The 12,594-nt window shown below is 48.6% G+C and overlaps 1 protein-coding gene across 1 annotated transcript in view; it reads left to right on the forward strand.

Annotated features, from left to right (window-relative positions):
• The window catches only part of MYO18B (myosin XVIIIB), a 236,926-nt gene that overhangs the window by 84,541 nt on the left and 139,791 nt on the right, over positions 1–12,594 (forward strand). The window contains exon 22 of the mRNA XM_024741392.1: positions 4,072–4,181. Coding sequence (XP_024597160.1) covers positions 4,072–4,181 — 110 coding nt within the window. The remainder of the gene's footprint in view (positions 1–4,071; positions 4,182–12,594) is intronic.

The following is a 12,594-nucleotide window of genomic DNA, read 5'->3' on the forward strand; positions in this document are numbered from 1 at the left end:
AGGAGGAAGCAGGGAGACTGGGAAGACCTCCTGGAGGAGATAACGTCTTATTTGAGTCTTGGAAAGAAGCAGGTAGCTCACCTCTGGCTGGTGCAGGGAGAGGAAAAGCTTGGCTGAGGGATCACCGTATGCAAAGGCAGGGAGGCATGGAGGAGCCTTGGTTTTCAGGGAATCGGGTTCAGAATGAGTGGGGGATTGTGGGAGATGAGGGGCGGATCCACCAGGAGAGACAGCCTGTGAATGCTGTCTTTGGAAGTTTGGCTTTCCCGGGTCCAGCTGAGGAGGTGATGGAGTGATAGGGGAATAAGGGGTTTCAGCCAAAGGAACAAAGTGTCAGGCCTGTGTTCGAGAAAGCAAGCATGCACCAGGGTTCCCCCATTAGCTCATCTTATGAGTTGAGTTCGATCTGAAATTTTCCCATTCTCTTCTGCCTCTGAGACCCTGTAGGCCACCCCTTGGGTTCCCCTCCCAGCCAGAAACAGCTCAGGTGAAGTCAGTGGATGGGGCGGCAGGGCTGGCGGGGAGTCTGGGTGGGCACCCATTTGTTTAATATTCCTGTGGTCACTGACGCCTCAGCTTGTGGTCGCTGCCCCCGTGTCCTCCCACCGTGTTAATACGGAACCCTGGGCATGAGGTAGTTGACGGAGAAGCTGGGAGCAGCTGGAAGCAAAGATGAGCCCCTTGCTCCCTTCAGCATCACATTGATTTTCCCACCGGTCCACGCAACCACAGGCACAGGAAGACAGATACTGTCGCACGGGAAGAGCGAGGTGGTCACAGCCCGTGGCTGATCGACTGTGCCCCGCCGCCCGGAGGCATCCTGGCCCGTGGGTTAGAGTCCCTGCGTGCAGGCATGGGTCAGCGTCCCCTTCCTCCCTGTGGGTCCGCCCTCTGCGTTCTCAGTGCCGCCCGACTTGGAGGGAGCTTCCAGCTCAGTGAAGGGTTGAAGTCTTGTGGTATAACTTGCCAAATTTCTGTCTCCCAGACCTGGTTCATTTCCTCATTGTTTTCTTGTTTTTTTTTTTTTTAATTAATTTATTTCTGGCTGCATTGGGTCTTCACTGCTGTGCAGGCTTTCTCTAGTTGTGGCGAGCGGGGGCTACTCTTCGTTGCGGTGCGCGGGCTTCTCATTGCGGTGCTTCTCTTGTTGCGGAGCACAGGCTGTAGGCGTGTGGGCTCAGTAGTTGTGGCTCACGGGCTCTAGAGCGCAGGCTCAGTAGTTGCGGCGCACGGGCTTAGTTGCTCCGCGGCATGTGGGATCTTCCCGGACCAGGGCTCAAACCCGTGTCCCCTGTATTGGCAGGTGGATTCTTAACCACTGCGCCACCAGGGAAGTCCTCCTCATTGTTTTCTGCTCTGAGTCACTTCTGTCTCACACCATACAAGCAATATTTACAAGCATACAGAGATCCATACACGTGTGTCACGTATTTATGATTTGGAGTCTGTGCACGTGTAACGTATACACGAGCAGATGTTGCTTTATTGTGCTTCGTTTTATTGCGCTTCACAGAGAGCGCACTTTTTTACAAATCAAAGGTTTGTGGTAACCCTGTGTCAAGCCAGTCTGTTGTCACCGCTTTTTCCTACAGCATTTGCTCACTTTGTGCCACATTTTGGTAATTCTTGCAATGGTTCCAACCCACCACCAGCAAAAATGTACAACTCGCTGAGGGCTGAGATGACGGTTACATTTTTTAGTAATAAAGTATTTTTTTAATTATTAATTTATTTTTGTAAAAACACAGAATTACAGTGTATCAATTTACTTATTCAATTAATACCCTTTAGTAAAAATAAAGTAATTATAAAATTCAGCAGGAAAATACTAGTAGTAAAGCATTTTTAATTGAAGTACATTGTGTTTTAGATGTAATGCTATTGCATGCTTAATAGAATAGTCCAGGGCCTTACCTGGTGGTGCAGTGGGTGAAACTCCACGCTCCCAGTGCAGGGGTCCCGGGTTTGATCCCGGGTCAGGGAACCAGATCCCGCGCGCGTGCCGCAACTAAGAGTTCGCCTGCCGCAACAAAGATCCCGTGTGCTGCAACTAAGACCCGGCACAGCCAAAATAAAGAGATAAATAAATATTAAAAAAAGATGAGTTTAACATTGAAAGAAAAGAATATGGTATAGTCTAAAGATAACTTTTATACATACTGGGAAACCAAAAAGTTTGGGGGATGCTTTATTGCGATGTTTGATTTGTTGCGGTGGTCTGGAACGGAACCTGCAACATGTCAGGTGTGCCTGAATTCATACACACATGCACGCATGATGCACACATACATATGCTGTTTCTCAGGTACCCACGATGTGCTGGGCACTGCGGTTACGCATACTAATTGATGTTGTTCTCACAAAGCCCTTAGCACAATGCCTGGAGGAGAGTGAATGCTCAGCAAACGTTACATATGGGGCAGACTGGTGGGCACAGGTCGGACTCTGGAGCCAGTTGGCCTGGGCTTGACTGGGGCTGACACTGGCAGGTCCCTAGATCGTGCCTGCCTTTTATCTCCTGTGATAGCTCAGGTCTCAGAGAGCTGTCGAGTGGGTTGATGAATTAATAAGGGAATAACAGAAAAGTGCCTGGACCTGGCAAAGTGCTCAAAACACATTAGCCTCCTTTATTGGGTTAACCAGAAAGTTTGTTCGGGGTGGCACAGCAAAACCCGAACGAACTTTTTGGCCAGCCCAATATTTCAATCATTATTGGATTTAATCCTCATCGTGACTGTGTGACAGGAGATCTTATTACTCTCATCTGACAAGTGAAGAACTTGAATCTCAAAGAAATAGGGTCATTTGTCGCTGGTCAGAGGGCTAATCAGGGCAGATGTGAGATACGAACCCAAGTAAGTCTGACTCAAAAGGACAGGCCTGTAACCTCCCAGCCCCCAGGTCTCTGTGCGGTCAGCATCCTTCCAACCTGGCCTGAAACCCTCCTCTTCCCCCAGGAAGGCTTCATGGATTTGCCACATGTACCCACCATGACTCTTCCTCATGGTTCATGCATTTGGCTTATTGTAAAGTGAAGTCTAAACATGGAGTGAGATTTCACCAGACCTTCTCCCATCCAGCCACTTGAGGGTTCTTTTTAAGGCAACTGAGGATCTACCACGCCCCTTGTATCCAGGATGAAGTCCAAGCTTCGAGGTCTGGAATTTGATGTCACGTTCCTTGGGGACCCGGTCCCTGCTTGTCTTTCACCTCATTGTTGGTTACTCTCACGGGATTCGTTATCATCTCTGTCTGGGTTTGGATCCCATCTGGGAGAGTTAGGGTTGACTTCACTTTGGGCTACGTGACTTGAACTCTCTGGGCCTCAATTTCCAATCTATATAATGGATGTAATGATACAGTCCCCAGAGTGTCTGTAACACAAGGAAGTTGTTATCCTAGTGTCTTGCACACATAAAAGCTCAGTAACTGCTTTTGCTATGACTGTGAAACGAACCTTGTATTTTCCTGCTGTGGCTCCCTCTGCCTGGACTTCTTCCACACCAAATCCTCTGGCACACTCTCATGGCCCTTTCAAAGGCCAGCTCAAACGTCACCTTCTCTCAGTAGCTTTTCAGATGCCACTTCCCACACAGAAGGGTGCAGCTGTGTCCACCCTACATGTTAGATTTAACATGTAGATACCGTCTGATGCAGCATTTCCCACATGCGGTCTGTGGGGCGGTAAAAAGTATTAAACCAAAAAAAATTTTTTTCCCATGGTCCAGCAGGTTTGGAGAACTCTGGGTTAAGCGAAGCTAATCAGGGCAAATTCCCTGCAGAGGGTCTGGAGCCTTTGACGTCAGTGCTCACACAGATTGTGACCTTCGGAGAAGCAGATGAGGGGGCAGCTTTTTCAAACTTTCATTGGAGCCTTTTATAGGGTCCTTGTTCTGGGGAATGCAGTTGGGAAATGCTGATTGAACCCAATTTCTTAAATTAGCAAATGGGGAGACTGAGGCCCTAAGACGTGAGGGCACACAGTGAGTAGCAAGGCTGGGAGCAGACCCCTGGACCCCTGGGCTGGGCTTCTCACTTGGATTCTTTGTTCTTCTGCTCCCACCACCCCAGGCTACGCTGACCACATGGGGCTCACTCAGTTCCGCCGAAGATTTCAGGTGCTGGACCCTCTGCTCATGAAGAAGCTCAAGTCGGCCCCCGAGAGAGTGGATGAGAAGAAGGTATGTGGAGCCAGGTGATGGGGGTGGAGGCCCCAGTGCTTCTGTTCTGTAGGGATGGCCCCGGGGGCAGCTGGGGCAGCCAGGATCCGAGAGCTGGGCCTTGGGGGCTAAGGTGACGGTGGCATGAGCTTTGACTCAGACCCCTGCTCCAGACTTCGCCTGCTGCCGTGTCACTTAGGACACTGCCTACCCCAGAATGGTCCTTCTGAAACCCTGCATGAGAAAGTGCAGGGAAAGAATTAGAGCCACGAAAAGAGCAAGTCCCAGCCAGGGGGGCTCCTAGCAAGATGAAAAGTCGTCATTCCCACCCATAGGAGTGTTCCCCTCGGCACCAGCACCCTGAGATATAGTCTATGAAAAGAGGACTCTGTGGTCCCAAACACCCCCCTCGGGGCCTTTGCACTAACTGTCCCCTCTGCCTGGAGCGCTTTTCTCCCCAGTCCTTGCCTGGCCAGTGTCATTGTCATCTTGCTATTCAGATCTTGGCTCAGATGCTCTTCTCCATCACATCATCTTGTTTTAATAGTTGCATAGCACTTATCCTTATCTGAAATTATACACAGATTGCCTGTGTGTTCTCTAGCTCACAGCAAGTGTTCGATAAATTTCCCGTTGGATGAATGAATGAATACATGTACCTAACCTTGTTATTTCTGCCCCTGGGTATCTCCTTTCTCCATCTCTACTGTAAACTTCTGGAGCCGGAAGTCTTCACCCCTAGTGCCAAAGCCTCGGTAAATGTTTCTATTGAGAATGGCCACCGGCTAATCAATGATAGAGCTCTTCAGAATTTGCAAAGCGCTAATGCATCCTCACAACAGCCCTGCAGAACAAGAGCTGTTACATCTCTTTTATAAATGAGGAGACGTAGGCTCATGGAGATGGATGATTCCCTTGAGGCCACACAGCCGAGCATTCATGGGTTTTGTCCTTGAACCCAAATTTCTTGATTCCAGGGAGTGCTTTTGAGAAAGCCTGGGCTCCAGAGTCAAACAGACCTGCAGTTGACTCCCAGCTGGGGCTGTGTGAACTTAAACGAGTGAATCCATCTTTCTGCCTCAGTTTCCTCATCTGTAAAATAGGAACAACAATAATGCCAACGCCAGCGGGGCGTTTGGAGGATTGTATGTGATAGTGTAATTGACGTGCTTGACGTAGGGCCCGGCATATAATAAGGGCTCATTGTATATGAACTGCTGTCAGCAGCATCAGCACCACCATCATCATCTTTCAAGGCCAGAGTAATGGCAGCCAAGCCACACAGGCTGGATATTCACGACCGTGTTGAAACTCCCCCTCCAAGTGAGCGTGCCCGTGCATGCCTGAGCTTACTTGGAGGGGGAGCTCACAATTCTTAAGTCCTCTCTGGGCTCGTTTCTGCAGCAAGGGCCAGGGCACAGGCCGCCTCCTGCAGACAAGGCGGCATTTCTCTGTGGCCCTCCTGAGTCACCGTGGGGAGGGGACCTCAGACCCAGGCTGGTGTGGAGCGAGGCTATCCCCGCCAACCCATCTTGGAAACCACGAAACTCTGCCTGGCTTGGTGCCACCAGCCACTCTGTACCAAGCTTCACTGGGGTTCTTTATCCTAGGTCCCCCGCCCCAGTCTTAATCTCCGTTCAGAGCATCTGGAATGGAACCATTGAAAGGGGCTTGGGCTCCTCTGCAGTTGAAAACAGCACAGAAGTGGGGCGTGGGGGAGCTGTCTGCGGGGGCAGTGGGGGTAGCATATGGAGGCATTTCTATTCCGGACGACTCAGCAGTTCTCTCTTGGAGCCAAACCGAAGCCACCTCCATATACTCGCTGGAGGCCTCGGGAAGTGGAAAATTACCGGTGGAATGGACTTGGGAGTTTTTGCTGCTTCTTATTCTCTTTTTATTTGCTCACAAATTTCATTTGCTGCAGCATAGGATTTTGGTAGCAACAAAAGGAAACGCCATCCTGCCTCTTACGAAAAAGCTGATAAATATTCATTTGCCAGGCAACATGATATGCCATGAATTATACATGAACACGTGCTCGGGTGGGCAAACTGTCAGCCTCTGTGTGCAAAGCATTTAAGACCTCAGGATTTAATAAGACAAGTTTGACAGCTAGAAAAGGTCAATATTATTATTAGACACTAGACAGCAGCAGAGGGAATTCATTGTCAGGGTGTGAAATGGGCCTTGGTGCATCCCTTGTGTGCCCAGCATGCACGTGGTGCTTAAACAAGGCTCTTTCCCAGTGAAGTGCTCTCATTTGGAGGGTCCCCGATGGATATTTTGTGCTCCCAAAACAAAAATAGTGTGTGCCTTTTACCACAGATGCACAGACCCTCATCACGAAATATCAGGCGTAATGTGAAAAGGTTACGGCCCTCAGTAGATAAAGCCTCCCTGCTCTGGGAATTGTCCCCATTTTACAGCAGAGGTGAATGAGGCTGTCACCGCCCCCCCCCCCAGCTGGGCAGTGGGGCAGTGGTGGAGCTGGGATTTGAACTCAGGTTCTCAAATTCCTCACATAGGGCTTTTTACTGTTTATTGTGGTAAAATACACATCACATAAAATTTACCATCTTAACCATTTTCAAGCATAGTGGCCTTAAGTACATTTGTATTGTTGTGAAGCCAGCACTGCCATCCATCCATCCATGGATCCATCCATCCATCTCCAGAGCTCTTCATTTTCCAAAACTGAGGCTGTCCTCATTAAACACTAACTCCCCATCCCCCGCCCCCCAACCAGCCCTTGGCAACCACCATTCTGCTTTCTGTCTCTATGAATTTGACTGCTCTAGGGACCTCATATAAGGGGAATTATCTAGTATTTGTCCTTTTTTTTTTTGCGGTACGTGGGCCTCTCACTGTTGTGGCCTCTCCCGTTGCGGAGCACAGGCTCCGGACGCGCAGGGTCAGCGGCCATGGCTCACGGGCCCAGCCGCTCCGCGGCATGTGGGATCCTCCCGGACCGGGGCACGAACCCGTGTCCCCTGCATCGGCAGGCGGACTCTCAGCCACTGCGCCACCAGGGAAGCCCTGTGTTTGTCCTTTTGTAACTGGCTTATTGCACGCAGTATGACGTCCTCAAGGTTCACCCGTGTTGTAGCACATGTTGCAGCACATTCTTAGAAGAATTTCTTTCTTTTAAGGCTGAATCCTGTCCCACTGTGTTTATGTAGTACAGCATTTTGTTTATCCATCCTCTCTCAGTGGACACTTGGACTGCTTCCACCTTTTGGCTATTCTGAATGACCCTGCTATGAGCACAGTGTACAAATATCTCTTTGAGACCCTGTTTTTGATTCTTTCGGGTATGTACCCGAAGTGGAATTGCTGGATCATATGGTAATCCTATGTTTAATTTTTTGAGGAACCTCCAAACTGTTTTCCGTAATGGCTGCATCATTTTATATTCCCCCCAACGAGGGTTCCAGTTTCTCCACATCTTTGCCAACGTTTGTTATTTACTGGGTTTTCTGTTTGTTTGTTTTGCATTAGTCATCGTAATGGGTGGGAGGTGGTATCTCGTGGTTTTGATTTGCAGTCCTCTGATGGTCAGGGCTGGTGAGCATCTTTTCATGTTCATACAGGACTTCCGAACGGGAGCCTTTTGAAGACAGAGTATTTGGTGAAGTTTTGTATAGAATGTGCCATCTGTGATGTTAATTTAAAATAATTATTATTGATCCCATCCAACTGTAACCAAGTGCCTCCTTTGCACCAGGCCCTGTGCTAGCTGGCAGAGAGACAGGAATGAACAGAACACAGCTTTGTGGGGAAGAAAGATGAAAACGAGTAATTTCCAGACAGAGGGATAGTTTTGGGATGCCCCAGGAAACACATCTAAAACTTTGGATTTTTGCAGCAGGGGTGAGGGTGGGACATTCAGGAAAGACACCTCAGAGCAGATGATGATTGAGTTGATCTTTCTGGGACAATTTCAAGGAATCAAGTAAGAGAAAGTACAGGGCAAGCCACATCGGGAACAGCAGGTACAGAGATCCAGAGTCACGAGGTTCCATGGCTAATCTAGCGTGGCTGGAGCATAAATGCTGCCAAGTGTCAAGAAAAGGGTCTGAGGTTGTTGGCAGGGGCCAGACCACAGTCACTGTTAGCAGAGATAGAGTCTGGGCTTTATCGGGTGGTCGGTGATGGTTGACCAAAAGGTTACCAGCAGGAGCACAGCTTTGAAGACTAGATGTTGTTATTTGAACTGGCTTAAGCAAAACCATGAAGGAAGTCAAGTCCACTCTGGCCATTCCTTGGCCCTCTGTAGGGAGCAGTGTTCTCACGCTGACTTCCAGCCGTTGAGGATGCCCGTCTCTTCTAGACTCCCAGGCACCTGCTCCGGTCTCCAAAATAACCCTCTCTAACCATCGTGGGTCCCGTTCCTCTCTCCCAGGTTATCCCATCTGGTTAAGATTATGCCTTAACCCACACTGAAGCCCTCCCAGTGACCTCAGGCAGGTTCCTGGAAGAGCTCATTCGGTTCACCTTGGCGGCGTCCCAGATTCTGGTCCCTTCAGTCTCTCTGCTGCTGAGGCAGGAATCGCTAAGTCTCCCTGATCCCATGATAGGAAAGCCCTGGGCCCACTGTCTTCCCCTGAGTCTACAGTGATGATTGATTTTTGCCAACCAAATCTGTGTCCCTGGGGACTTGATCTGAACACACCTAAGGCATGCCAGTCTGTCTTCCCAAAGGCAGCCACTCTTCTTCTGTCTTAGACCCTGGTAGACACTCCCGATTTCCTCTGAATTTGTCTCAGAGTCCTTTTCTGCTGGGAGGAGGCCCCTGTGAGCCCGTGACTGGGGCAGAGGGGTGGGGGGAGGGAGAGAGGGAGCTGTCCGTTCTCAGGATGCTGAACGATGTTTACAGGGCCTTCCATAGCCTTAGCCCTCTGGAATTTATTCATCATCCTTCCCTTTCTCACCTTGCTGTCCTCCTCCAGTTTGGGTCTACTGTTTTAATAACTCTACATGTTTTCCATTCTGTGTTAATCAACTCAGTTATATAAATATGTGTGTGTGTTATTTATACATTCGTCCATATAGTTTATGCTCTGTGCCAGACATTCTATTTACAGTCTTGAGCCTATAGAGTTAAAGAACAGAGATATAGTCCCCACCCTTATGGAATGATTTGATCAGTGTGTAAGTGAGAGTTTTCAGTGGTTAAAAGCACGTGGTTTAGAGTCAGACAGACTTGGGTTCACATCCCGGTATCTGCCATCTCTCTTTCCATTCATCCATGCCCCCATGATGCTTGATAGCTGTATGACCAGGGACAACATGTGATAGGGCATAACAAAGTGCCCGGCACGTAGTAGGTGCCCAAACACATGGCAGCCATCGGGGTCATGGTGTGGGTTTCCTGGAGAAGGTGCTGTACTGACAGCAGCCAAATGGTGTACTAGGAGAGCATCTGTCTGCACAGACGTGGGTTCCCTGCAGCACACTACCTGCTGAGGATTGAGTTGGGGAAGCTCTTCCCAGCCATGGCTCTTTGCGGTTCCTGGAGTCTTCCGCTGCTTGTCTGGCACGTTCAGCTTAACGTGAGATGTCAGACTGTGTGCTTTTTATTGAACAGTGGAGAGAAAGCTCTGTGCAAAATTCTAGGACACAAAAGGATTCTGCAAGTGGAGGCATGAATTGGGTTTCTCCCAGGTACATTGAAGGACTCATAATTTGAGCCTAGAATGGTAAAGGTGAAGGGTGTGTCATCACTCCACAGTGCCAGAGGGGCTTATAACCTCAGAACCTCTACCAATTATTAGTACTTATTGAAACTTAGCATGTGCCAGGCATGATATTAAGTACATTATGTGCATTGTAAATGCTGCTTGGAAGTCTTTAAGTCCAGCATCCGAGCCCACAGAGGGTTTCTGTTGACTGCTTTTTGTTTTTCTTGGGTATAGGTCACACTTTCCAGTTTCTTTGCATGTCTCGTAATTTTTTGTTGAAAGCTGGCCATTTTCAATAATATAAAACTGCCTCTCAATTCTGCTCTTCTCCCAGTTACGTGGTAACTTATCTGAACTAGGGTTATGGAGTCTGGCTCCCCCACGTTGTGAGACTGCTGCCATCTCTTTTCAGTTTGTTTCACTCTTGTTTTTATTATAAATTGTGGTTTCTCAAGAGTTGCCCCTGTGTCAGCACAGCTTAGTGGTCAGGAGAGGTTGTGGTCAAACATTTTGAATCTGTGAAGCTTTTATCTAATCCTCACGGTACTCTGTGTGGGTTGGAAAATGTATTCGACATTCAGGCATTTACAGTGTGCCACAGATTTTACTTTCTGTGTGGCTCTTTCACATGTTTTCTGCCTGTGCACGTGGCCTTATATTTAAGTAGGGTTATATACATGCCTAAGGCTCTCTCAGTCCCTCCCGTGCATGCGTGTAGCCTTCCAGATTGCCAGGAGTCTATGGGCGGTTCTCAAGGCCCACTATGACTGTCCTATTCCCTATAGCTCCTTGTTATAGGGACCTGGCTAGTCACTGGCCCATTGCTTGCCCCTCTCAGGGTAACAGTCTTAGGCTAGCTGTGCCATTGACTTTCTCCATTTGTTTGCTGCCAAGAGCACTACTGTTTCTGACAGTGTTCCTGGGTGTGGGATTTCCCCTTACTTTGATCCTTGTAAGTGAACCCCTTCTGGCAGCAAAGTGGATGGTTTTCACAGCTTGCCTCGCCCTGGTAGGACCTCTGCAGTGACAGAGCTTAGTGGGGAGTGGAAGGGTCTTGGCCATGATTGCCATAAACTCCCACTCTTCTTAAAGGCCCAGTAGTTTCTCTTGAATAAATGTTTCTCAATTTGCTGCATCCCCTTGCTCAATTTCCAGAGTATCAAAGTTGTTGTTTTTGAAAAACTGTATCCATTTCTGTCATTGTTTGCGGGGAGAGGATTTGTCAAGCTCCTTGTACTGACATTCTGGAAGTCTCACTCCTACACACTACTTTTGTGGTCTCATTAAACCGCCCCCACATGCTTGTAGCATAGGCGTGACTACTCCTATTCTAGAATAGGGCACCAAGAGGACCCGAGAGGAGGAGCGGCATGCTCGGGGTCCCACAGCTAGCGAAAGCTGGAGCTGTACTGGATCGCAGCGTCCGAGGGCAGAGAACGGGCTGAGTTGTCTGATTCCCTGGGGTTGTGTCATATGATGTTTGACAAGTCCTTTCATTGCACTCGACCTCACTTTCTTTCTCTATAAAATGGGCATAAAACTTCCTAAGATAGTCACAGAGGTTTGAAAATTAGATGAGTTATGGGTAAAGCACTCAGAGCAGTGCTCAGACCCCAAAACACAAGGGAAAACTCTGTTTTTCGGAGGCAAAATGGCCAACATTTTACTCAGCCTTCCATGCCGAGAGGTTTTACCTCAACTGTCGGGACAATTCAGATGGGTTAGCTGATTCCATAAAGATGCAGAACAAGGAAGAAATTTCTTACAGTCACCTGGATTCTTGCCCTGTCATCCACCAACTGGCTGTTGGGCAGTGATTATATTAGGTAGAAACAAATGAAATCACTGGTATTTCACCTAGGCAAGTGACAATTTCATATGGCTCCATGTAAGAGTAATATTAATGTTGATAATGAGAGCAGCTGAGTACAAAGTCATTTTCATGTACATATCCTCAGTTAATCATCCCAGCCCCTGTACAGTCTAGGCAGGGGATGTTAGCATCATCTTGCAGGTGAGGAAAATGAGGGTCAGAAGCACAGTTCAGTGCCCGCAGCCACCTGTTCACTCTGTCACTTGGACCTAAGCGTCCTTATCTGTACAGTGAGGTCAACAGGACAGACTATCTCCGTGAGGCCTAATGTGCTTGGCTACACAGACATCTAAAGGGCTCTAAGAAAGCAGGGAGACGGAGAAGAATCCCTGGATCTTGTGGGGCCAGTTGTGTGTTTTGGCCGTGTTTGGGGTACACCTGAGAAATGGAAGCTTAGTCCGCATTCTGCAGCACCACTGCCATCTTATCCAAGAGAGAGGCCGATAGGACCAGCTCCGGGACATCAGGACAGGCTCAGGATGTTTACTGAGTGCCTACTGTATGCAGCTATTTTGTGAAGCCCTCCGCAAGCACAGCCACAGAGTCTTCCATCGTAGGTGCCATTATCTCCCCCCATTGTTCTGAAGAGGTGCCTGCAGCTCAGAGTAAAATGCTTGTCCAGGGTCACACAGTTCGTGAGTGGTTAAACGAGAATCTCAGTCCAGGTGGATCTAACTCCACATCCTGATTTTTTCCTCCCACACGTGGGCTCTGGGCGTTAACTCCAAAGTAGGTTAGAAAATTGTCACCAGCTGTAGGCTTCATTGCTTTTCCATCCGTCCATCTTGTTTTCAGCCAATGTTTATTTTGTTTTCTTCTTGTGCAGAGAGAAAAAAAACGTTGTAGTCTGGATATGTTGGTTTTATGCATTCTGCTGCCT

Source organism: Neophocaena asiaeorientalis, unplaced genomic scaffold, assembly GCF_003031525.2.
Source record: "Neophocaena asiaeorientalis asiaeorientalis breed wild unplaced genomic scaffold, Neophocaena_asiaeorientalis_V1.1 scaffold648, whole genome shotgun sequence".
NCBI classification, from domain to species: Eukaryota; Metazoa; Chordata; class Mammalia; order Artiodactyla; family Phocoenidae; genus Neophocaena; species Neophocaena asiaeorientalis.